The sequence below is a fragment of the Phascolarctos cinereus genome, unplaced genomic scaffold, assembly GCF_003287225.1.
Source record: "Phascolarctos cinereus isolate Bilbo 61053 unplaced genomic scaffold, phaCin_HiC Scaffold_4;HRSCAF=312, whole genome shotgun sequence".
Classification (NCBI taxonomy): Eukaryota; Metazoa; Chordata; class Mammalia; order Diprotodontia; family Phascolarctidae; genus Phascolarctos; species Phascolarctos cinereus.
This window is the reverse complement of record NW_027555847.1, coordinates 366645553-366671232: the sequence shown is the minus strand read 5'-3', so window position 1 is coordinate 366671232 and position 25680 is coordinate 366645553. Positions and strand designations below refer to the sequence as shown.

General features: G+C 34.4%; 1 protein-coding gene across 8 annotated transcripts in view; it reads right to left on the bottom strand.

The window, feature by feature from the left end:
• TCF4 (transcription factor 4) overlaps positions 1–25680 on the bottom strand; it is a 443926-nt gene that overhangs the window by 152369 nt on the left and 265877 nt on the right. For all 8 annotated transcript variants that reach the window (XM_078153252.1, XM_078153254.1, XM_078153251.1 and 5 more), the window contains 2 exons: positions 7581–7710; positions 7018–7067 (listed from right to left, as the gene is read on the bottom strand). In XM_078153252.1, the coding sequence (XP_078009378.1) occupies positions 7018–7067; positions 7581–7710 (180 nt within the window). The remainder of the gene's footprint in view (positions 1–7017; positions 7068–7580; positions 7711–25680) is intronic.

Below are 25680 nucleotides of genomic sequence, written 5' to 3'. Positions count from 1 at the left end.
AACTTTGCATATATGCACATATATGCATATTTTTATGGGGGGATATTCTGGTTATATATTTTTTTCTTTCACACACCTCCATCTGTCTCATCCCCCTTTTTCATATGTGAAGGCAACTTTAATCCAGTGTTAACTATCACAGTTATAAAGTTCTAGCAAGGTACCAAATGTCTTTTCCTTCTCTACTTTTATTTTTTTCTTCTAGTTAACAATATACCCACCAGAAAAGCAATGATTGAGCCAATTACACACACACACACACACACACACACACACACACACACATGCACACACACACACACACACGCACACACACACATGGCAGTGTGGCAGAGTAAATAAAAAGCCATTTTAACTTCTCAGAGCTCCAGGTAGGTCTCTAAAATTGGAACCTGAGTGCATTGTTAGAAATTGCCTTCCCTATACCAAGGAAAGTCTAGTTCTAGTCTAAAACTAAAAGTGTATACATGTATGTAACACGTATTCAGCCTTTAGAATTATGTTAATAAAAATTAGCAATTCTTATTGCATATGTATAAAACAAATACTTTTAACACCCTGTATTTTTAAAATTAATATCAAAATTATGACTTTTGATGTACACAACTTCTCCTTTCCCTAAGGCCCATAGGTTGGAAATCAGTATACTGAAACATTTTTCTATTGCTGCATGGGAGAAGGAAGGGAAGGGTGGAATCAACTTCGAGGTGTACATTTCTGATAATAAGCTTCTTTAGCAATTTGGTTAACTGAGTCATTCTGACAAATTCCACTCTTTAGTGAAGAATAAGCTCAATGAACTGTGATATACAAAGTATAGTTTCTCAAGGCTAGTTTTACTACTAATGTGGGTATTAGTTTTGCAAAATTTTAATAGTTCTTAGCAAATGTATTACACATACACACACACAAAACAACAGCAACATTCCCCCCACATGTACATATGTTTTTGTGGTGTGTATTTATAGACTATAAAATAAAATATTTCATAATAGTGGTCCCAAAGTAACCTGGAATAGACCACTGCAGGAAGGACTTCATGCCACAGTTATCAAGAGGATACTGGCTAAGGAGCTGTTTTTTGTTCATTTGTTTGTTTGGGGGAATCTATTTCTATAAAAACAAGAGGACGTTCTGGTTATTTTTTTTCACAGCCTTTTACACATTTGCATTAAAAAAAATGTCATAGGGCATATGATACATACATGCAACTTTGGTGCAATGGCAATGATCAAATGTTAAGTTCCCAGCAAGGAACCTACTATCTTTTCCTTTTTCACATTTATTCTCTCTTCTAGGTAACAATATACCAACAAGAAATAGGATGATGGATTGAATCAATAAAATTCCAAGATACCTTATTTCAGAGTGCAAAATTATAGAGAAGAGATATATCCTCATTATGAAACTCCAAAAAAGAAGTAAAGAACTCTGAAACCTAACATTTACAACATGATTAAAGAATAGGTTTCATTGTCATATATTCGTGTGTATTCTTTTTGTCTTTTGAATCACTTTCAGATCATAGAATAGTAATCTTCAAGAAGATTTAGGCTTGACTATATAGATTCTCCACTTTAAATTTCATATACTCTAGAGCAGAGACTCTTAAGCCATATTAGCTACAATTATGCAGTACAATAGACAACCTTGAAAGTAAATTTCCTTAGCACTGGAAGTAAAAACTGTGATCAGATATTTATGTTTAAGTCTTAACTTAATGCCTGGCATGCAGCAAGTACTTAATAAATGTTTACTGACTGATTTATTTGCCTGAATACTGCAGAAATATTAGCATTTCATATATTAATATCATTTATAATATTTTCAAAGAAGAATTATGAAAAATACAATTCAGAATGAGTTGAAATATCACAGTCTGCACATAGGCAAAACTTAACGTGGAAGCATTTTTTCTTTACAGATATAAAATTTATACCTGTTACCCTTATCTCCATCCTAAACATCATAACAAATGACAACTTTTATATGAGAAAAAAATCTCTCATCTTTCCATATTATGAAGCAGAAAATGGGTATGGTCTATCTAAAGGTGAATAAAATCTGCTAACCTAATATTAGTGGTTTGATATAAAAATGTCACAGTTTTCTGGTAGTGTGTATATATGATTTTACTTTTTGTTCACTTTTTACTCCTAATGGTTACTTTCCTACTTCACTACACAACACAGACCTGATATACTATCTTCACTATTTAGTGACACTGCATGTTTTGCTTTAAAGGTATGTGTGTATTTATGTATCACTCTTCAAGTTAATAACCTAAAAAATTGAAAAAGTCTATTAAATGATGAATATTCTCTTCTCAACAGTTTCAACTATGGCTGGTGAATTTGGAAATTGCCTAATCATTTTGAAGTTCTTAATTAGAGATGAGAAAAAGTTTTTTTCTAACATCTATTTTGCTTTAATTGACTATATCAGTTGCAGAATTTTATTTTTACAGAGGTCTTTTAATACTTTCCAACACTGCTAGTCTTGACCTGAAGCCTTAGACAATCTTTCTTTTTAATTTGATTCAGACTTTAGATTTTTTAAATTTTAAAATAATTTTATTTACTTTTTAGTTTTCAACATTCAGTTTCATAAGATTTTGAGTTGCGAATTTTCTCCCCATCTCACCCATTCCAATTTGGTGTATAAATTGATATAGGCTCAACATATGCATTCATATTAAACCTATTTTCACATTAATCATGTTGTGAAGAAGAATTAGAATCAATGGGAAAAAACTGTGACATACTTTAGAATTTTTTTAAACAATTACTTATCACAATCAAAGAAGAATTTGAAATTTTACAGAAAGTAGATTTTTACCCTTCAAATCCAGATAACAACTAATTTAGAGGCTTAAAATAGTTAGCTTACAGTGGTCAAATAAAATTTTGGCATCTTCAATGTAAAACAGATTTTTAGCTAGATTTTATGTGATCAAAGATATCCCTGACCATTTGATATGTGATTTGTCAAACTGAATATTTAAAGCATTTAAAAAACCTATCTGAAAAAAAAATTTCAACACATAGGATTACCCTTAAAAATACAGATGATATACTTTTTTAAAAGTTTGTGTAGAAAAGGGATAGTGATATATTTCTTAAACTTTGTTTCTATGAAGAGGGATTTATGTTCCATGAGACCAATCACTTTCTTTTGGCAGCAGATTGACATAATGGTGAAAAAAGTAATAAAAAGCTTGATTAACTATTAATATTACTTCTGACTATTGCACTGAACATCCGAAAGTAGCATAGTTGAAGCTCAAGTTTAGACCTGTGCAATATATTTATTTCAAGTTTCAAAACTAAAGTGAGGAGACAGAAAAATAAATGTTCATTTATAAGTAGGGGTATAAAATTTTTAGAAGCACCTATATTGCACTTTTTATGTTGCTAAATGGATCATTTTTCAAGAAGTAAGAAAGCATTTTAAGTGGAAAAGATGTGGAAGTACCTTGCTATTTTTTGAAGGATGACACAATCTCATTAATTTTCTCTAGTAGTCAATGACAATGCAATGATTTTTACCAAAATGTGATTTTTTTTAAAAAAGGTAAAATTTGGTTTAATGACAGACATTTCCTTCTAAACTCTAGTTCTTATTTGGATGGATTCAACTTATTTTAAAAAATTCATTTAGTAATACAAAGATAAATGAGTGGAAAGGGCAACAAGTTCACTAAGTTTTTGGTTCAAGATGAAGGATGTGTGAAAACTCGAACTGTGGACCTGCTTGATGAAAATTACAACACTGTCACATGCTAAGATTTGACTCAGAAAATAAACCTGTGGTCAAAAAACAAAAATAATAAATCTAACAAATTAGTTATTTTAAAAAAAAACTGATAAATTAAGCAGCTCTTTAAAAGAAAGTTCACAAAGACTGAAATGAAAAACTTGAAAACTGTTCTGAAATATTGAACGAGGACCTCCTGAGAAAATAAGGTGGTATTTCCTGCAGACTTTGCTTCTGAGCAATTTTACATTAATCTTAACTGTAGGATTCTGTACTGTGGATATCAGTATCCCCCCCCCCCTTCCTGTCTGTAGGAGTGGAGGCTACGACATGGATACTAAGCAATCACCTAAATGAATCAAGTTAAGAAAGGGCTTTGAGATCTCAGATTGCAATGAAAAATAAAAGACATTCATTTATCTTACCAGACCTACAGCATGCTGTGGAATTAGGCCTATATTTTCTTTCTCCTATAGATACTGCAATATTTTCAAATAGGAATCCAAGTACAGAGGGGTTTTGGATGGAATTTCAACCTTACCTCTAAACGTCTTGATTCTGTATCTAAAATCTACAATGAATAACAATCTGATAGTGGACTTTTACAGTTTAATTTTTTTAAAGGAAAAAAAAAGTGGACTGTTTTACTCCCCCCCCCAATCAAGTGAGATAACATAATAGACTGTGACAGATTTATTACTATTTACCATTATAAATATGTTCTTAAGAGAAATTGTAAATGTTTTTATCCAGCTACAATCACTCCAAAAGAAACCTTTCATTGTCCCCAACCTTTCATTATCTACTATACAAATACTGGTTCATGTTATCAAATAAATATCCATCGTTTTCTTTGAGCTGAAATAGAACTGATTTGGCTAATGTAGAAATAAAGGCTTATTGGGCTAATGCATCAGACTCTCATTTCCTAATGTAATCTATCATCGGGTGAATTAGTACATTTTGCTAAGTATCTAAGGTATGTGGTTCTTGTGAAAGAGCTCTGAGTTATAAGTGATAATCTGTCTATGATAAAACTAATATAAATGAATAATTTATTTGAGTTGTTATTAAAACTGAATTTCCCTCAACCACTTTCAAGTACCAATAACTTAAATGTTTAAATTCTAAAATAACTTTAACCAGCCTATACCACCAAAAGCAAAATTATCATGTAAATATTTGCCCACTCACATAAAACTTGTATTTATTTAAAAGTTTCATCAGAGTCCTTCAGATGTATAGCTGAGTTGGATGTTGCAACAAGAACGTCTCCTGAACATGCTACCACAGCAGAGGGGTAGAACATTCCAAGATGAACATTCCATGACTGAGTTCTAATTACTAGGCAATATTGGTTTAGAACAGGGTGATACTCAGATTTTCTGAACATATCACAACACTTCAACAACACTACAATAACTCACTGTAGAGCAAGGTAAAATAGTACCAGTATAATTGTCCTAAAATGGTCAGTTGTCTACAGGGAAATATTTTTAATTCATGACAAATTATGGAAAATTGTTGTCTGACAATGATTAAGCAAGTAGAAAACAGACTTAATACCACACAAATGCACTACTTATGTAGTAGAAAGAAATTTGCATAATTTTGAACACAAGAAAAAAATCTAACAGTTAATTTTTAATATATGACAGAAAATTAGGCACAGCATCTTTATGCACTTGTGCCTTGTAGCAATACTGGAGATTTTATAGCAAAAAACTACTTTATTATTTCAGATCATTCAAAGGTAAAATTTTTGTATTTAAAAATATTCACATTATATACAGCTGTATCATTTGAAAATGTTATGAAAACTACTGAAAGTTAAAAACTCATACAAATTAAATCTACATCTGGGGCTTAGGGAGCTGACCATTTTAAAAAAACAAGTTCATTTAAAATAAAAATTCATTATGTTGACATTTTCTGGTGGGAAGGAGGAAGGATATAACTCTGGGTGCCCAAAATGACCTTGAAGAACATAACTGATAGCATTTTATTTTGATGATGTGTGTATTGGTCCATATATTCAAATTTCCCATAATATTTCTCCAACATTATCAAATTATGTAACTATTATAAAACATACTCTTACACATTTCAATTGAATTAATTTATAAATTTACTGTTGAAACTAAGTGAAATGCACAGGTGTTTGGGTTTATCTGATCTCAATAAACATGCAAAATCCATTATTCTTCTGATTTATTAAAAATTAAATAAAACTCATTCCTATAAGAATTGCTGATATATTTTGAAATATTTTAATATACCTTAGAAATATAACTACTCATGAGTATGTTTCTATTAATGTGATATTTTTGAGAGGTTGCCAGTACCTCAAAGGATTTTAAATTAAATAAAAGCTAAAAATATGTGTCAGAATAATTTCTTTTTGTTCCAGATTAGGTCTTTAAGAAAAGAAAAAAAATCAACATATTTTTCTGCCCAGAAGAATATCACTAGAAATAGTCTTCCTAAACAAAAGGCTAAATAAAATGCATAGATAAGTTAGCTGAAAATCTATGAAATCAGAGATTTCAATATAAGAATCATCTAATTTATTTAGTTAAAATAGCCTCTAGCTTTGTGCCTGGAGAAAACTATTTAGGTTATCTTTTTCTATCATATCTTTGGTGCTGGGGATGGAGGAAAACTCTCAGTAACTATTGCACATAGCTCCATCTATTAAAATAACCCAGAATGCTTTTGGTTACAGCTGGATTCTTCTAGTTGTCACCTGGTATCACATATCCAGAGAGCTATTGATGCAGTACCCTTACAGACTTCATTCAGCACCCTCAGTAGAAAATAGAGATGTTTTCCCTGCACTATGGGCTGAAAACCATGTAAATTTCTCCTAAATCCTCTTCACAAATCTCCTTTAGCATGCAAATCCATAAATCATCATAATACTGACAAAGCATTTAACCAATACATGAAACTAATGCTCATTCCCTCCAAAGACGTTAACAGGTAAAACTCTTCAAACTTTAGGCATCTTTTCAAAAGCTCTCTTCACAGCTTTCCCTGCTAAAAATCCACATGGCCACCCCTTCTTCCACAGTGGCAATTAATCACTTTACCGTTGGGTAAAATGGCAGCATTTTCAGGTTATTCCTACTTCATCTATATTTTCTATGAACAAATGTTGCTTTGAGATCACACTATATAATTCACTTCTATCTTCTTCTGATAAAAATATAAAACAAACAAAAAAAAGCAATAGCCAATTCAGAAACAGACAGTACTTACTGAAGATGGCAAACCCGGAGGAACTTTTCGAACTTTCTTTGTTTGTACCTCTGCAAGAAGATGAACGACTTTGTGAGCAACAGAAGCTTTTCCTGTATGAAATATGCTATACCATAAAGCACCTAGTTGCTGCTGTTAGCATTTTAGCCTGGATTTTTAAAAAAAAGTATATTGGTAAAATGCCACAGACTCTATTAACTCCTATCCTGTTGGGGAACTAAAAACAAAGCAAAGCAAAACAAAACAACGACAACAAAAAATCCCTGCTATTTTGATAGAATAATGAGTTCAAATTATTAATGGTTTGATTTAGAAGGTTGTCTTCTCTATGAATTTTTTAAAAACTGGCCTTGTTTGTTCAGCCAAAGAAAAACACGGAATAAGCTAATGAAGGAGAATAAATCTCCTGACATCTCAGCCTGGTATGCAGAAGAGATCTATATACTAACTCCTTTTGGAGAGGAGTTAGCATTTCAACAAATATTACAGTTTTTTTTCTTTTATCATATGTTCCTAAAAACCCATCAGCCAAAATCATGAATTCAAATATATGAAGAACTCACCCATGGCACTACTATGAAGAGGCCTCCTCCGGGGGTTATTGCTAGAATATTGATAGTACTGGGAACCAGGTTTGGATGGTGAGAGAGCTCCTGGATTGCCCATATCCATGTCACTTCCAAGGAGACTTTGCTAAAAGGGATAAAAAGAAAGAAAGAATATATACATATACATATATATATATATATATATATATATATATATATATATATATATACATATATATACATGCATATATATATGTGTGTATGTGTGTATATATATATGTACATATATATATATATATATATATATATATATATATGGTTAAGTTTTTCTTTTCTTTCTTTACTCTCTCTTCCCTCTTACCGCCCCCCCCAACTTCCCCCACCCTCCCAGAACTGATTGTTAGCACTTAAACCCATGGAATAAAGAAAACAGCATCTGCTAAACTGAAGCATTAAAAAAAAAAATCTGTCTAAAGCAGCCATCACAAAGGACTTTAGATTCCTTATATTGGGAAGTAAGGTAGAAGGTAATTCTTTTAAAATCCTTTAAAAAAATCACAATGACTTTAGTATTCTTCATTACCACTATAATAAAATGTCATTTACATAAGATCAATTTTCATTTAACCAGATTTAGAAATTTTGTCTGCATATTGTTCGTGTCTTTTGTAGAAACCAAAAATGAATCTGAATTTTTCAGACATAGGAAAACTCCATCATGTAGTTTATGTATCAATATGTGTTTAAAAGTAGCTCTATTGTTTTTAGAAGTCTATCTGCATATAACAAATTTTTTCAATGAATAACTTTTAAGAAACATGGCATAAAATGCAAATACTACATAAACTTGAATTGCTTTTATAAATTATAAATATCTGAATTTACAAAAATTTTAGACAATTTTGCCTAAATAGAAACAAAATGGAATACCCTCCTGAGGATTCTTGTCAACTCAAGAGATAAATACCCACAGAAACAAAATTTACCTGGACACTAAGAAACTTTCATAGATCACTTTAACTAATTACAATGTAACAGATTATTAAACCTTATGATGCTATGACATGAGAAATACTGTATAATATTAAATGTTCTATAAACTACATTGAAACTTACCCATAATACATAAATCCCCTGATTATACTCTGCATTGAACACATTGTTCTTTTAATTATTCTGATATGCAATAAAACAGGTGTAGATACTACCATTTATATTAAGAACAAATTTACTATTTAATAAAGAAATTTTAAAATTAAGTACCAAAATTCTAACTTTATCGTTACTTGTAATCAACTTTTACTGACTGAACTAATTACTGTACTTGATAAAGTACAGAATGTGTTTTCCCTAATCTAAATTCTAATCACCATGTCACTCACAACAGACTTAGTAATGCTTCACTAACACACTATTCACATGCAAAATACTCTAAATAGGCCAATTATGACTCTGCCCCTGTTCCCTGGTTAACCCGCTGAGAACTGAAAAATTTCACAAGGCAGTCACCAACTAAAACAAAGGGTCCTTGTTTTAAATTAAGACAGTCTTTTTGATTCCTAAATAGCTCAACAAAGTGGCATGTCTTCTAGTGAAAGCAGTTGGTCAAATATGACCCATAAGCTGGAAAATCAGAAATTAAAACATACCTTTTCCATGACCATATAGTTAAATATCATAAAGACAATTTTTCAATTCAAGAGTTTTTTATGTGTATGAGACATAATTAAAAAACTAATCATTATTGACATTCTCTTTTACTGATTCTATTTTTAATCTGTCATAGAACATCTAATAAAACATATTTTAATAAAATCTCATGTTTGGAATGCTAGCTCAAAATTGTAGTAAAGTATTTTAATTATTTACCACACAGCTAACACACCTGGCATCTGCATACTTTCCTTTCTCACACAGTTTCTTCACTTCTATCCTTACAGAAAAGCCAAATGTTGTACAATGACAAATCCAAATATGGATTGTACCATAAATCAGAAAGTAGCCTCATGAAATCAAAGAAGCGTCTCTAGAATTTCTGGAAGTAATAAATTTCTCACCCTAAGAGGTAAGAAATATGACTAAAATAAGTTTGGCTATTAGTTCAGTCTTGGGGTTAGTCATAAATGTTTTCTACTGGTAAGAATACAGCTAGTTCTGCATATAGATAAATGCTCTACTTTGGGAAGCATACCCAACAGAACTGTGCATAAGTGTGTGGAAAGAGTAAAATGAAAAGGTATTTTGATCACTGCACTTGTTCCAAATTCTTGCTACTTTAAGTGAGAGTCATTAACAGTCTAGTATTCCAGGTCCTATTCATATATATTCATTATATAGGTAGAAGAACAGATCTCACTTTAAAAAGTATTTATGGCCCTTGTTTAGTGGCCCTAAACTTGACCATCCTTGTCATAGCAACCTCCAGTTTCTTTCTTTTCAAAGTCTTTGTTTTTCTTTAAAACAACAGGCATTTTTCTAAGTGACATATGCAAGTATTTTCACACACTTAAGGGGGCCACTCTCAGGACTCCACTAAGGAAAATGAAAACACTTTCTCTCTCTCTGTCTACATATATACATATATATGTATATACACACATATATACATATATATGTATATACACACATATATACATATATGTATATACATACATATATATGTATATATACACACACACACACACACACACACACACACATACATATATATATATCATTGTAAAATATGTTTAAATAGAACAATGGGTAGTTACTATTGTTCAGCATACAAGAGATTTCTAAATGTCTGCCACAAAGGAAAAGATTTTTTTTAAAAAGCACAATTAAAGTATTAGTATACTCCAGAAAGAATCTGATACCTAAAATATAATTTTTACATTGAATAGCATCAAGTTTCAAATTTTGAATAAAATTTCTGATTTTCTGTATTCAGAAGACCATATTTATTTACTTTTAATAAACATGTCTGAAAGTTAAGCTCATATGTGCCAATTCTAGTTTTTTGAAGTAACATTCTAATCCTTGCCTTAAATAGGATTAGGATGGTTCTAGCTTTTCACATAGTGCAAGCTCATGTTCTGTGGTTATGTTGGGTCCCACCACTAAGCTGCCAGATTCTGCCAGGAAATACTGGAAACAAGATGTTGCATCTCTCAGAGCTAACCTGTAAATCTTAAAGTCATAGTGCTGCATTCTGCTTAACAGTCTTTAAAATGATAAAGCAAATCCCCTTAATGGGGCCCCTATTTTCCTTCATAGTAAAACAGTTTCAATTTTGTTTAAAATCTTCAAAACCAAGAATCAAATGAGCTGAATTTATCAGTCAGGTTTTCATGCTTTTCATTTCACAGCAAAGAGCCAATCTTAGCATAGCAACCCATGTGCCACATTCAGGCATCCTGCAGGGCTCTTTGTCAGTATGAATTTTTGTTTGTTTGTTTGCTACATGGGATCTGGGGCTGACTGTGCTTCTAACCTGCTCCCAACCTTGCCCCCTTTTTATTTTAGCCCCACCCACAAAGCTTTTGTCAAATCTCACATCAGCCACTGAACTCTCTATACAAACAGGAAATGAAATCATGAATTAAACCTGAGTAACAGAAAAGGAGAATATACTTCAAATTAATACTTGAATGGTAATAAAAAATAGAACAAACTGCTTCAAGGTTGAGCTAACAACTTTTAAATCATCTTGCACTTAACTATATGTTTCATTTCAACTGGTGCTTTAAATATATTGAGTGGGTGGCAGAGTTCTTTAAAACTATTGTATTTACCCTTAATTATAAATATGAGGGAGATGAGAGTAAAAATAAGTACTGATTTTTTTTTGGTTTATAATTAATTCATCTAATAGGTGAATGACCTTGAATTTCAAGATTGAAAACTGCAGGCTGAAAATAAATTCCTTAGACAAGGGAAACTTCTTTAGGTTTCTTAGGGTTTTCTCTAATTTTACGTCATTCCCATTACGTTGTATCAGATATCAGACACAACATCATGGGGGGATGTTGTAGAACAGATAAAAGCAGTCTCAGATGAAACCAGATTAAGCTCTTTTTTTGAACTATTGCCAAATGCTTGTGAGTTTAATTCATGTTTGGGTATTCTAGTACTCACACAGCTGCAATTCCATTCTTTCATCACAGACCTAAGTGATGTATGGTGGCTTTGTATGGTGAACTGACTTTACAAAGCTAGGCATTTTGGAAGGCTTTATGTTAATATGGAAATAAAATTCTGAACTACTATAAAACATATGAATGCTGAATATATGGATGTGTACATAAGTCCTTGCTTATGTTAACCATAAAATAAGTACTGTTGAAATTCACAATTTGGATTTCTTTAAAATACTTTTAAACACAACTATGGTCATTTTTATACAGTCACTTTTACACAGAAGTAGATTTTCAAAAACACTGCTGAATAAGGTTCTTGACAGCTATGGTAAAGATGCTGCAAATCCCTATTGAAAAGCTCCTGCTGAATTTGCCATTTTGGCCAAAGAATACCCATTGCTGACTTTATACTATCAGGAGGGGGTGAGATTTTGCTGCTGTTGGCACTTCATTTGCAGTCTGTAAGCATCCCTGGCCAAAGGACAATCAAGAACAGAATATTTTCACCTGTCCACTTCTGATCAGACCATTCAAAAGTGAAGGTCAGTGTTTAGATGCAGGGGTGGGGAACCTGTGGCCTCGAGGGCACACATGGCTCTCTAGGTCCTCAAGTATGGCCATTTGACTGAATCCAAACTTCACAGAACAAATCCCCTTAATAAAAGGATTTGTTCTGTAAAACTTGGACTCAGTCAAAAGGCTGCACTCAAGGACCTAGAGGGCCACAGGTTCCCCACCCCTGGTTTAGACCAATCTTGATTTTGGTAATGGAGAATACAGGCATCCATCATCATTTTAGTTTCTTCTCATTTCTAAACTAACCCTGAAAGATTAGGGTCTACTTAAATAGAAGCTGAGCTACTGGGAAATTTAGTAACTGGAAGCATCCCTAAGAAGAAAGCAACTATGGCTTTTAACAGTTGATGCTTTCTATCGTACAGTGCCACAGAATCTCATCTCATCTGTTTTAATTCAAAGGAACATAGCCAATGTATTCAGATTTTTAACAAAAATTTATATTTAAATGTGAACAATTTACTCAAATAACTGCTTCTGAAACAGAAATCTATTTTTTTATATATAGTCTTTCTTCATGAACTTATATTCAGTTCACTGATTTCTAGTTAAAAGGTTACTGATGAGTATCTGCTAAGGTAGATCTCAAACAGCATTTTTCATCATAAAAGTAAACACTCAAGTGTTCACTTTAAAAGGCAAAAGAAAAAAAGAAAACAAGTTAAATCTGAGTCCTAAAGTAACCCAGTTTGTGAAGGCCAAAGAAAGTAGATGTGTCTGCCCTTTACTTGGTGAAATCAGTAGTAAATGATCTGAATAATTCATGATTTTAAAAAAGCCACTCAAAAAAACTTTCAGGAGTTTTTCAATATTCTATTTCACAGTGCCTCTTCAGACACAGTTAAAATGTTATTGTGAATTCAATTCCAAATATCACCAAAAAGACTGATTCACAAGAAATTTTTGCTGTTTAACAGATTTATAGAGATTGTGAAATGATTTATGAAATACGTATCAGATTCTACAAAAACTATACTTGATGTGAAATTTATTCATCTAGAGCATTAATTGCTATTTAAATAAATTTAATAAGGAAAGTCATTACAATTTGAAATATGACAAACTAGAGGGCAAGGAACCTATATGTTCTGAGTACTGACTGGTATATTATGAATCTTTAGTAAATAGTAATGACTTGTGATAAAATGTAAATGAGGCATAATAAATGAATGAATGAATGAATCATGAATAAATGAATGAGTAAATAAATAAATAAAACAAGAAAGAAAACACCAGGATGTAAGAACACAAACTTGATATACATATAATGGTGAAGGGCTTCAAATATATAAACACTACAATCTGCTAAAAGCAGATCAGAAAGTAACTTTTTCAGTTGTTTTAATGACAATTTCATCCACCAAAATGCGAAGGATGAATAAAATGAACTGAGAAACACAATTTCCAAGAAAAAGATCCTTTAGTCCAAACTTTAGCTATATAATAATCCTGTCTATCTCTAGACTATCTACAATACATGGTTACTCAGCTTGTATTTAAAGAACTTAAGGGAAGGAGAGCCTGTTACACCCAAAGGTAGTCCATCCTACTTATGGCAGGCTGTAATGCTTTTAAAGGCTTTTTGTTCGTTTGACTGGTTTGTTGAACATCAAACTGAAATCTGCCTTTTTTCACTGTCTCCATTGTTCCAAGTTCTCTACTCAGGTGCCATACAAAACAAGTTCAAGCACTCTTCTATGTGACAGTCCTTTAAATATATGAAGACAACTATCAAAATCTTTGTTCTTAAATCATTCCTTGTCAAACCAAATGTGCACAGTTCCTTCAACTGGTTTGCATACCAACATTCACCATTCTGGTTGCCCTCAATTGGACACTTATTTGCTTAGTGTTGCTTATACTCATAACTGAACATCATACTCCAGAAGTGGTTTGATAAAGTAAGAATATCATAGAACTAGTATTTTCTTTGCACTGGACTCTATCTTATTTTATGTAGCATAAGGCAGCATTACTTTTTTTTCCCCAAGGCATACATATTGCACTATTTACTCATTAAGTTTGCAGTCATCTAAGATTCTCAGGTCTTCTTCAGATGAACTATCTTGTCATATGTCCCCCCCCTTCAGTTTATTGATTTTTGGAATACAGGTGTAATGCTCTATATTTATCTTTTTGAAATTTCATTTTATTGCATTAAGCCCAACATTCTGGCTTATAAAGAATATAGAGCTTGGTTTTGCCATCAATCTTGTTAATTATTTCACCCAAGTTTGATAAGGATATCCTCTATGCCTTCATTCAAGTCACTGACAAAAACATTTACATAGTACAAGACAAAGGAGAGGTATCAAAAGTACTTCACTGGAGACCTCCCTTTAAGTTGACATGTTATTCCTGAGTTACTATTGACTAACAAAAAGAAACTACTCCCCAAGCTAAAAAAAAACAATCAGAGGTGACCATGCCATCTTTGAATTTCTGACAGTTTAGGAAAGGAAGACTGGGTACATTTGGAGATTATTTAAGCCTAAAACAGATAAAATTTCAAAGAGTTCAGAGAAAAATAAGTAGAATGATAATAACAAATAAGTAGACAACATCGTGGTCTAAGAGTCTATAGGGGAAGTCAGCTCAAGAGATATAGGACGTTCTCAAGAATAAAATTCTGACAAAACAGACACAAATGATTCTAACGAGAAAGTAAAAAGGGACTAGTCTAAAGAGCTGAAGCAACATGAATGCATGGGTCACTCATCAACTACTCTCAGTTTTGAGAATGCCAGGAACAACAGGTCTAGAATTAATCTATAATAAATATTAAGGACAATTTTGTTTTGTTTTTTAAGTTTTACTGGAGGGTCAAAGACTAGATTTTTTTTAAGGTCACTTCCAACTTTGAGAATTGACTGATTTCTCACTATGAGGAAGAACTTCGTAACAAATGTAGCCATCTCAAAGTGGAACTGATCACTTTAGGAGCTGGTGCACTCCCCATCACTGGAGGTTTTCCAGGTGAAGATAGTTGATCATCAATCACGGATGCTATGGAGTATATTCATTTTCATATAGGGACTGCATGAGAAGACCTCTTCTAATTTAGAAATTCTGTGATTGGTTAACCATTATAAAAGTAAGAATATTAGTTTGCTACTATAGGAATGAAATATATCCATCTCAAAATTAAAATATTTCAAAAGGTCTGTGGTTTTACATGCATAGGAATTACTTCTACCCACAAAGATCACAATTCCTCTATAACTGGTATGTGCAAAATATTTTTTACACCGGGATCAACATTCTAGTGATCAGTTTCCTCTAGAATAAGCTAGACTATGAGGCAGCATGTTGCATGGAGTTCCACATGGGAACTAATAATTAACTCATAGGATTGTCAAGGAATCACAGTATACATTCAATCCCACAAATATTTATGTGTCCAAATGCTAAAATATATAAATTGTGATTATTGTTCTGAATATGACAGTTTGTGGAAGAACTGTATTTTATGCCTTTCCAATTTGGTAGGGCCTGCTCGAATCAGAGCTTTACTAGTAAAGAGTTCAAGAACTCAGGGTCACCTCTGAACAAAAATAAGGAATCAGAGTAGAACATTTTTTTTGTTGTTGTTTTTTAATGAGAAGTAGTTAAACTTGATTGAATAGAGAAGTGGCTTTTGAGATGGAAGATCTTAGATCTTGGTTTGAGGCCAGCCTCTAACACATACTGACTATGTGACCCTGGACAAGTTACTTGACCTCTCCATCTTCTTAACCTCTTTCAGTTCTCTAGGCAATTCTATAATGATAATAATAACGATTAAAAATAGGTAACACTTATATAGTGCTAACTATTCTGCCAGGCACTGTGCTAAGTGCTTTACAAGTAATAATAATAATAATAACAACAATAACAACAGCAACAGCTAACATTTATAAAGTGCTTACTATGTGCCAGGCCCTGTGCTAAATGCTTTGCAAGTATTATCTCATTTGATCTTCACAACCACTCTAGGAAGTAGGTATTATTGTTTGAGTTTACAGATGAGGAAATTGAGGCAAACAGGAATTAAGTGAATTGCCCAGGGTCACACAGCTAGTAAGTACTTAAGGCTATATTTGAACTCAGGACTTTCTGACTCCAGGATAGGAGCTCTATTTACTGACACACCTAGCTGCCCTTAATTCTCTAAAACTCAGTCACCCCGGTAGAGTAAATGTCCCTATCTGGAAGCTTCCTATATCAATAAAATCACAGGGTTGGTTCCTGTCTCTTATCCTCTTAAAATGCATTTTAATCATATCTTTTATTTTTTTGTATCACCTATATTTCCAGCATACCTCTCCTTCTTCCCCATAGCACTGAGCTATCATAAGAAAGAACCAAAAAAAACCAAACTGAAAAAAGGGGGGCATCATATAGTGTTCCACACCCACCATTCCTACTATAGGAAGAAGAGGGGGAAGAACCTTCTCAGATAATTTATTTGGGGCCAGATTTTGTCATAATTTCACAACATTCAGTTTTAATTGATTTGTTGTTCTTTCCATTTATTTTGTTGTAGTCGTTAGGTATGTTGTTTTCTTGGTTCTGCTTACTTTACTTTCTATTAGTTCATGTAGATTCCCCCCATACTTTTTTTTTTACATTATTCTTACTCATCACTTCTTATCCTTAGAGGAAGTTAGGTGGTACAGTGGATAGAGTAGTGGACTTGAGAGTCTGGAAGACCTGAGTTCAAAATCTGCCTCAGACAATTACTTAGCATTGTACCACCAGGCAAGCCACTTGATCTCATCTGTAATGAGGATAATAATAGCACATACCTCACAAGGTATTGTGAGAATCAAAAAGAAAATATATCTATTATGATTTACAAGTCTTAAAACACTATATAAGTGTTAGGAATTACTCTTATTAGTTAATAATATCACATTACATTATGTAACTTGTTAATCCATTTCCCCATCTACAGGTGCCTATTTTGTTTCCTAGTCCTTTGCTACTTGTTATAAGTGACACTAGAAATGTGCACGGGGACTTTATTTTTACCCTTGGCCTTTTTGGGACATATACCTATCAGTGGAATCTCTGAGTCAAAGGTTTGGCCATTTTTGTCACTTTCCTCACATAATTACAAAATGTTTTCTGAATGGTTGGACCGATTCACAGCTCCACCAACAGTGCATGGTATTTCTGCAACCCATACAACATTGACTATTTCTGTTTGGTCATCTCTGTCAATTTGCTGGATGTGAGGTGAAATCTATGTTGTTTTGATTAGAATTTCTCTTACTTATTAGTAATGTGGAATATTCTTTCATGTGATTGGTAGTAGTTTGAAATTTTCTTTTCAGATGTTTGTTCACTTAACTATTGGGAATAATGTGTACTTTTATATAGGAACCTAGCTGATTATTTTTAATATATTTAAAAAAAACAACCTCGAGCATATGCGAATGCATGTCCAAATACAATCCCAACCTGTTCCCAGGTTCAAAAAAGGAACAGAATTTTTTAAAGATACATTGTCCTAGATATGCTTCATTTTCTAACTTTGAAGCACAATTTATCTTCAAAGAATCAATATTGCAAGTGACCCAGAAGACAATGGAGAAATGAAGGATGGGAAGAATCAGCTACAGAATTTATCAAAGATGGTCAGCGTGTAAGAAGTGGCACCAAGGAAATTTATGATGGAGAAAGGAAGTTTGTCATTCATTTTCATGATGTATTATAACGGTGGTGATGTTTTTAAAATGAAGCAGTTAGATTATACGAACTCTAAGGTAACTTCTGTTCTAATACTGTTACCACATACCTAAGGAAAGATTAATATGTATTCACCATTAACTCATTACACTGAGGCAGTGTTGTGCTCTACAATGGATGCTTAATTTGGGGTTCAAAGGACCTCAGCTTGAATGCCAGGACTCTAGGACCACTTTCAGCTCTAAAATCTATGATCCTATGAACCTCTGATCAGTGCTACACCAGTAACCACAAAATGTATTCAAGGAGGGCCTCCAAAATATTCCATTGATCCTCTTTGGAAGCTCTTTAAAAAAACTTGAATAAGAATTACAAAAAATGAGAAGGAAAAGATGGATTCTACTAGTGAGAGAATATGAATGAGACCACAGAGTCACTGAATTACATTGAATCTATTATTGTATATATTGGAGTTAGGAGTTCTGGCTTTTTTTTTCTGGAATTCCATATCACTAAGAAGGTTATATGCATTGGTGAAACAGTAAGCTGGGAAGGACTTGAGGCATATATCACTACTACTATCACACTAAAACTGGCTTGTATATGTCTGTTTGTAGCTATTCAGAGGCAGAAGAGTATAACAGAGAACTGGTCTTAGAACTACAAAAAAAAATCCATTCAGTTTCTTCTTCTAAAACAATCTAGTTGTATGATCCTGGTCAAGTCCCTAGGCAATTCTATAAGACCATACGAGGTATCAACCTGCATTGGTAAAGGAAATTTCCTAATTTTGAGTATTCCTTCCTTATACCAATGAAATTACATCAGTCTAGTACCCATCCTTGTCCCTTAGACGTAATTTTTTTCCCCTCTCTACAAAGAAACGACATAAGAATTTGAAATGTCTTCTACTTGGTTTATACTGCTTTTCAGTTCAGGAAGTGTGTTTAAGATGTAATTGAATAGGGATATTTTAATCACTGCTTGCCTTAAATACTTTTTTTTCCAGCAATTTTATTCAAAACCAAAAATAGAACAATTTTTTTGGGAAAAAAACCTGTTAACCTACTAGGAAAATTAGTATTTCTCTTTCAAATGTTCTGTCTCTTCACCTCCACCTCCAGGCTTCTTTGGCTTCTTTCAAGATTATGCTCAAATAATACCTTCTATAAGAGGCCTTTTCTGATTTCCCACACTGCTAGTACTCTCCTCATAAGATTATCTCTTACACTGCATATATCTATGCACATGTTGTTGAGCCATTTTTCAGTTGTGTCTGACTCTTCATGACCCCATTTGGGATTTTCCTGGCAAAGATCTTGGAGTGATTTGCCATTTCCTTTTCCAGTTTATTTTACAGATGAAGAACAGGGCTAAAATGACTTGCCCAGAGTCACACTGCTAGATTTTAATTCAGGAAGATGAGCTTTCCTGACACCAGACCTAGCACTCTATCCACTTCACCACCTAGCTGCCAGATATCTATGTACATAATTATATGCAAATTTTCTTCTTCATTAGGAAGTGAGCTCCTTAAGGGCAGGAACTATGTGTTTGCCTTTTTGCATTTCCTCAGTTTTTTAGCACAGTGCCTGACAAATAGTACATACTTAATAAATAAATGTTGACTGACTTTATAGACACACATATATCATACAGACTAGTTAATTACAAGGTACTGTGAAGAGGACACTAGCTGTTGACAGAATTGAGAAAAGCTTCATGTAGAAGAAAGTGCCTGAGCTATACCTCAAAGGAAGAGAGGGACCTATGAGGTACAGGTAAGGAGGGAGCGCATCCCAGGAAGGAGGGACAGAGGAAATGGGATATCATCTGAGAAAAAGGGAGAAAGCCATTGTGGCTGGATTGTAAAGTGAAAGAGGAGAAATAATATAATATACAAGGAGGCTGGAAAAACAGTTTGTGATTGAGTTAGGTAGGACTTTAAAAATTATACAGAAAAATTTATAATTTATTCTAGAAGAAAGAAGACATTGATGTTGATCAAGTAGGGAAGTCACTCCTGTCTATCCCTCACACTGTTGCCAAAGTAATTTTCCTTAGGACTGATGAAAGACCTGGGAGGAGGCTGTTGCAATAATGTAGGTGAGTGGTGATAAAAGCCTGAACTAAGGCTGTAGCTACATGAGTAGAGAGAAAAGGTTGGATGAGAGAGATGTGGTGAAGGTAGAATGGGCAAACTCTGATAACTGACTGAATATATGGGGTGAAGGAGAGTGAGGATAATGCTAAAATAATGAATGTGAGACACTGGAAAGATGCTGGTGCCTTCAGAACAGAGGCACAGGTGATGACAAAAATGTGAAAGGGAAAAGGACTGCTGAGGGTTGTTACTTATATTTGTGGAAACAGTTACTCAACATACATTTATTAAGCGCCCAATACATTCAAGATATTATGTTACAATCTGGGGATACAAATACACATGAAACAGTACCTGCCCCTGAGGAACTTATAATTAATCTTGTGAGGGAAGACAATATGTGCATATATTGATATGCAGAATTGACACATGCTCACGTGAGGGGAGGGAACTGGTACAGGGGGATATCAGGAAAGGCTTCAGGTAGAAAATGGTGTTTGAACTGAGCCTTAAAGGAAGCAAGTGGCAGAGAAGTGAGGAGGCAGAGTGCATTCCAGGTTTGGGAACAGCCAGTAGAACACACCCAGGTGAGAAATGCTGTGCTCTGTGTGAGGCTTATACGATGGTGTGCATGAAGGAGACTAAGTATTATAATCTGGTGTCAGGTTGTGAAGGGCCTCAAAAGCCAAACAGAAGAGTTTCTATTTGACTTAGGTCACATGGAGCCACTAGAGTTTAAGTTTAAAGAGTAGGAAACTGAGCATTAGGAAAACCACAAAGACAATCACACAACTAAGGGGATAAGCCTAGAGGTACTACTGCTCCCAAAGAAGAGCCAAGGAATGTGTAAATGTGTTCCTTACCAGCCTCTAGCTATTTTACAATTGTAAGTTTATAATGGTAGCAAGAAAGCTACAGATATGGTCCCAGGCAGTTTATAAGGAGGATAAACAAAGCAAAAAGAATTAAGTTTTCCCCTTACACCAGGAGGTATTAGGCTATTTTTAAAAAATAGGAGAAATTATTGGTTTTATTCATAAGGAGTAGTTGATGCTTCTTTTGCTCAGTTCATGAGTGTCTAGAGATGTCTAAACAACATTGCCTATCCTCTCCTTATAAGGTACCAGAAATCACCTAATGACATCTTGGACTATACATCTGCAGTACACAACATGGTTAGTATACATTTCAATATCTTCACCATGGTGACAAGGTCACTTGCCATTTTTAACATCATTTTCAGCTCCTTGGTTTCTTTCACCCTCATTTAGGACGTCATCAAGTCATTTCTTCATTATGATATTTCTTGATTCTGCTCTTTCTGTACATCTCCACAGTGACCACATGGTCCATACTAGTGCCTATATCACTTCTTGACAACAGCAGTAATCTCTCATAAGAGTACACAACAGAGAAGGATCAGAGAGCCCTCCCCCCTTTTTAATTTTGAGTGGAACAAAGTGAGTAATACAGGACTGTATACATGAAGTCTGCCTCAGAGGCTCTTCACATTATCTTCCCCCAAACAAAAACCTATTCTGCAAGTTCCCCACCCCTACCCTATTCTGAACCTCCCTGTTATTGTGGAAAGCCCAACCTGCTTTCTAGTCGGTAATTTGCAGCCTGAACTCCATATTTAACTGCTTTAACACTTTCCTTTACCCATATCCATTGACTGCCAAATATTTTCATTTCTCTCTCCAAACCTTCTCTTACATCTGACCTCTTCTCTATTCACATAGCAAGCACCCTAATTCAGATACGAAGTCTCTTGTCTGCTGGGTTATTGCAATAGCCACTTAATCGCTCTCTAAGCTTCTGCAGCATCCTGGATTACTGAGATTCATCACCACACCTAGCGCGTTCTTGTCTTTAACAGGTTCAGAATCTCAAGTTTGTTTGTTTATAGGCATCACTTGACTGTAATGGCCTATAATGTTTCAAATATGCCATTTCATTAACTTTCTTTATGAAGTTTATTTTGACTAACCTCACTTGCATATCACAATTCCATTCAGGTTAGCAATTGCTAGAAAATATGAATACCACTACAAACAGCTATAATTGGTTTGCACTAGTGTTTTATTTCTCTTTATGTGTTCCTCCTGCATTGACTGTCCACACTAAAGACTCAGAGCACAGAGCTGGGACAAAACATTGGTTTCTCAAAATTCATGACAGTGGAGAAGAAGCCACAGAAGGCCTGGCAATGTTGACTGTGTTATCAGAGGCCTAGCCTAGCAAAGTTTTGAAAAGTCTCATCACAATGATAATCATCTAACAATGAATTTCCATTTGCCACTGCAACTAATGAAAATCACCAACTGAGTTATAAAGGTACTAATACATTTAGTGGTAGAAGTGCCCCAAAGGGCAAAACCACAGATCTTTAAGCTACTGGAGCGTACAATTTTCATGATGTATAGGCTTTGTTTTCATCACAAGTTCCTGAACCAGGTCTAACATTTTCTTTGTATATCCTCCAGTGTTTCCAGTACAGTAGCCTAATCATATTGGAAAGCAACACATGAAACCTTCCCCTCTTGGGCTCCATTTCTCTATGACTATTTCCCAGTTGGTGCCAGATGGCTCAGCAGAAACTAGAGCACTGAGAAGTCATTCCCTGCCCAGCTCAAGTCAGGTAGCTAGCTGATTTAGTGGGTAGAGAGCTGGGCCTGGAGTCAGGAAGACCTGAGTTCAACTCTGACCTCAGACATTTACTAGCCGTGGGATCCTGAGCCAGTCACTTAACCTCTGTTTGTTTCAGTTTCCCCAGCTGTCAAATGAGGATAATAACAGCACCTACCTTGTAGGGTTGTTGTAAGGATCAAATGAGATAATATATTTGTAAAGTGTTTATTTAGCATAGTGCTTGGCACACAGCAGGTACCACTATAGATATATATTTTCTCTTCTCCAGTTCCTAGCAGGTACAATAAACCCCCTTCCTGGCTGATTCCATTCCTTCCAGTGAGAGGGTAGACTATGGGGCTTTATCATCTGCCCTGCCACTGTGTCCTAAGACCCAATATCGGTCATTCAACTAGCATTTGTCACTGTGTCAGTCACAGTGCTAAACTGGGGATACAAAGAAAGGCAAAAACACAGGTTCTGCCCTCAAGTTGCTCACATTTTAATAGTAAAATTTAATTTTTAATTTAATATAAAATTTAACAATAAAATAGTAAAACAATAAAATTTTAATTTTAATAATAAAAAGAAATAGCTAGGTTCATATAAGACATAGATAGAGCATATGAAGGTAATCTGAAAGAAAGCAGCTTGAAGCCCCAGGAAAAGCTTCCTGTAGACTAGATTTGAACTGAGTCTTAAAGGAAGCCAAGAAAACTAAGAGGCAAAGCCATACAGGCATGGGGGTCAGCCAATGGGAAATGGAGGATCCTGTTCAAAGAACTGCAAGTAGGTCAGCTGAGCTGGGTTGTAAAATATATGGAAGGAAGTAAAGTATAAGAAATCTGGAAAGGTAGGGAGAGGTCAAATTCTGAAGAGTTCTGCAGCCCCCAAAGAGGATTTTATATTTATAGTAGAAGTAACAGGGAACCACTAGAGATCTTTAAGCAGATGGGTGACACGGTAAGAGTTGTGCTTTAAGAAGCTCACTTAGCTGAGTAGAAGATGGACTGGAGTGGGGAAAGACACGAGGCAGGGAAACCAAGCAGCAAGATACTGTCATAGATCAGGTGAGAGAGGACAGTGACAAGATGCTGGACTACAGTGGTGGCTCTATGAGCAGAGGGCAGGGGGTATAAAAAAGAGAAGCTGCGAAGGTAGAAATGACAAGATTTGGCAGTGGACTAGATATCTGGAGTGGTGAAAGTAAAGAGTTCTAGAAAAACCTGAGGTTGTAAGCCTGGGTACCTAGAGGATGGAGGTATTGATGGCTACCAACAATAATAGGGAAATATTGGGGGAAAAGATGATGAGTTGTGTTTTGGACACGAGGAGTTTGAAATTCTTATAGGGCATTCTGTGGGAGATGTTCATAAGGCAGTTGAGGATATATACTAGCTCAGAGAAACCAGGGCTGGATATATAGAACTGGGAATCATCTGTATGAAGATGATAAATGAACCCATGGGAACTGATTAGATCACCAAGTGAGATAATACAGAGCAAAAAGAAAAAAAAAACAGGGGTCCAGAACAGAGCACTGGAGATAGCCACAGTTAGGGGGATGCAACTGAATGAAAAACTGACAAAGAAAAAATAAGAGAAGTAGAGGCAGAAGGGAGAAGAGCTAAAAGAAAACAGTGTTGTGCAAACCTAAAGAGGAGTTGAACAACAATGTCAAATGCTATACAGATAGTCATTAAGCATTTATTAAGCACCTATTATGTGCCAGAAGTGGGGCTGAGCACTGGAGAAACAAAGAAAGGCAAAAGACGTTCCTTGACCTTAAGGAACTCACAATCAAATAAGCAGCACAGCATGCAAAGAAATATGGATAAACAAACTATAGACAAGATAAATAGGAAACAATCAACAGAGACAAGACACTAAAATTAAGTGAGATTTGGAAAGGATACCTGTATAAGGTGAGATTTTAGCTGGGACTTGAAGGAAGCCAGGGGAACCAGGAGGTGAAGATGAGGAAGGAAAACATATTGAGTAGGGAGGAGGAAAGGTTGTTGAAAGATCAAGACTGAGAAAAAGCCATCAGATTTGGCCATTAAGAGATCACTGGTAACTTTGGAGGCAGAAGCTTCAGTTGAATAATGTGGTTGGAGGCCAAACTACAAAGGACTTGGAAGAGAAGAGGAGGAGAATAAGTAGAAATGCCAATTGTAGGCATCTCTTGACATTCTCATGCAACGGCACCCTTTTTTTTTTTAAATCTAGAAGTTTATTGTACTGTATTCTAAATGTTATAATTAGAAGGTGACTAAGGGGAAAAATAAAAAAAAATAAGAACTGATTATGAACATGAATTCTCCATCTTCTTTCCTTCTCTAACAACAATAAAAAAGCTGTTTATGTAATACACATAGTACATGGTAGAACTCAAGTTTTGTTACTACATCTGGTCGAGCATAACATAGGTTACAGAGGTGTAACCTATTCTAATAAAACAACACTAACTCCCTGTAGATCTCATATTTGCTGGTTAAAAAATAGATTATGCTAACTTTAAAAGCATTTCTATAAATTCAGCAACATATCTTGTTAAAACTCAAAGCTCTACAACAGCTAACTTTATATTGATAAATAGAGTGGGGAGTGTCTGACCAGTTTTTTCATTTCATGGAATCCAGTACATAACAAAACAACGAAGGACCCCTGGGCTAGGACAGCCACCCTGCTGCTGCATTCTAAGGACAACTGAGCCTTTTCAGCTGTCCCTCAGCTGAACCTTCCTAGATGAGATGCCTCATTCAATTAGAGTGTGAGCTCCTTGAGAGTAAGGACTATCAGGGTTTTTTATTTGTATGCCTAGCATTTAATACAGCATACAATAAGCACTTAATTAATATTTTTGCTTACATGCTTACATTTAGTCATTTGTATGATAGTTGCTATATGACCGGGCTCACAAACCATCATGAATTAAGGAAGCGCAAACTCTAGATGACTTACAGTTCAGATTCAATAAACCAAAATAACTCCATACTTTAAAGCCCTT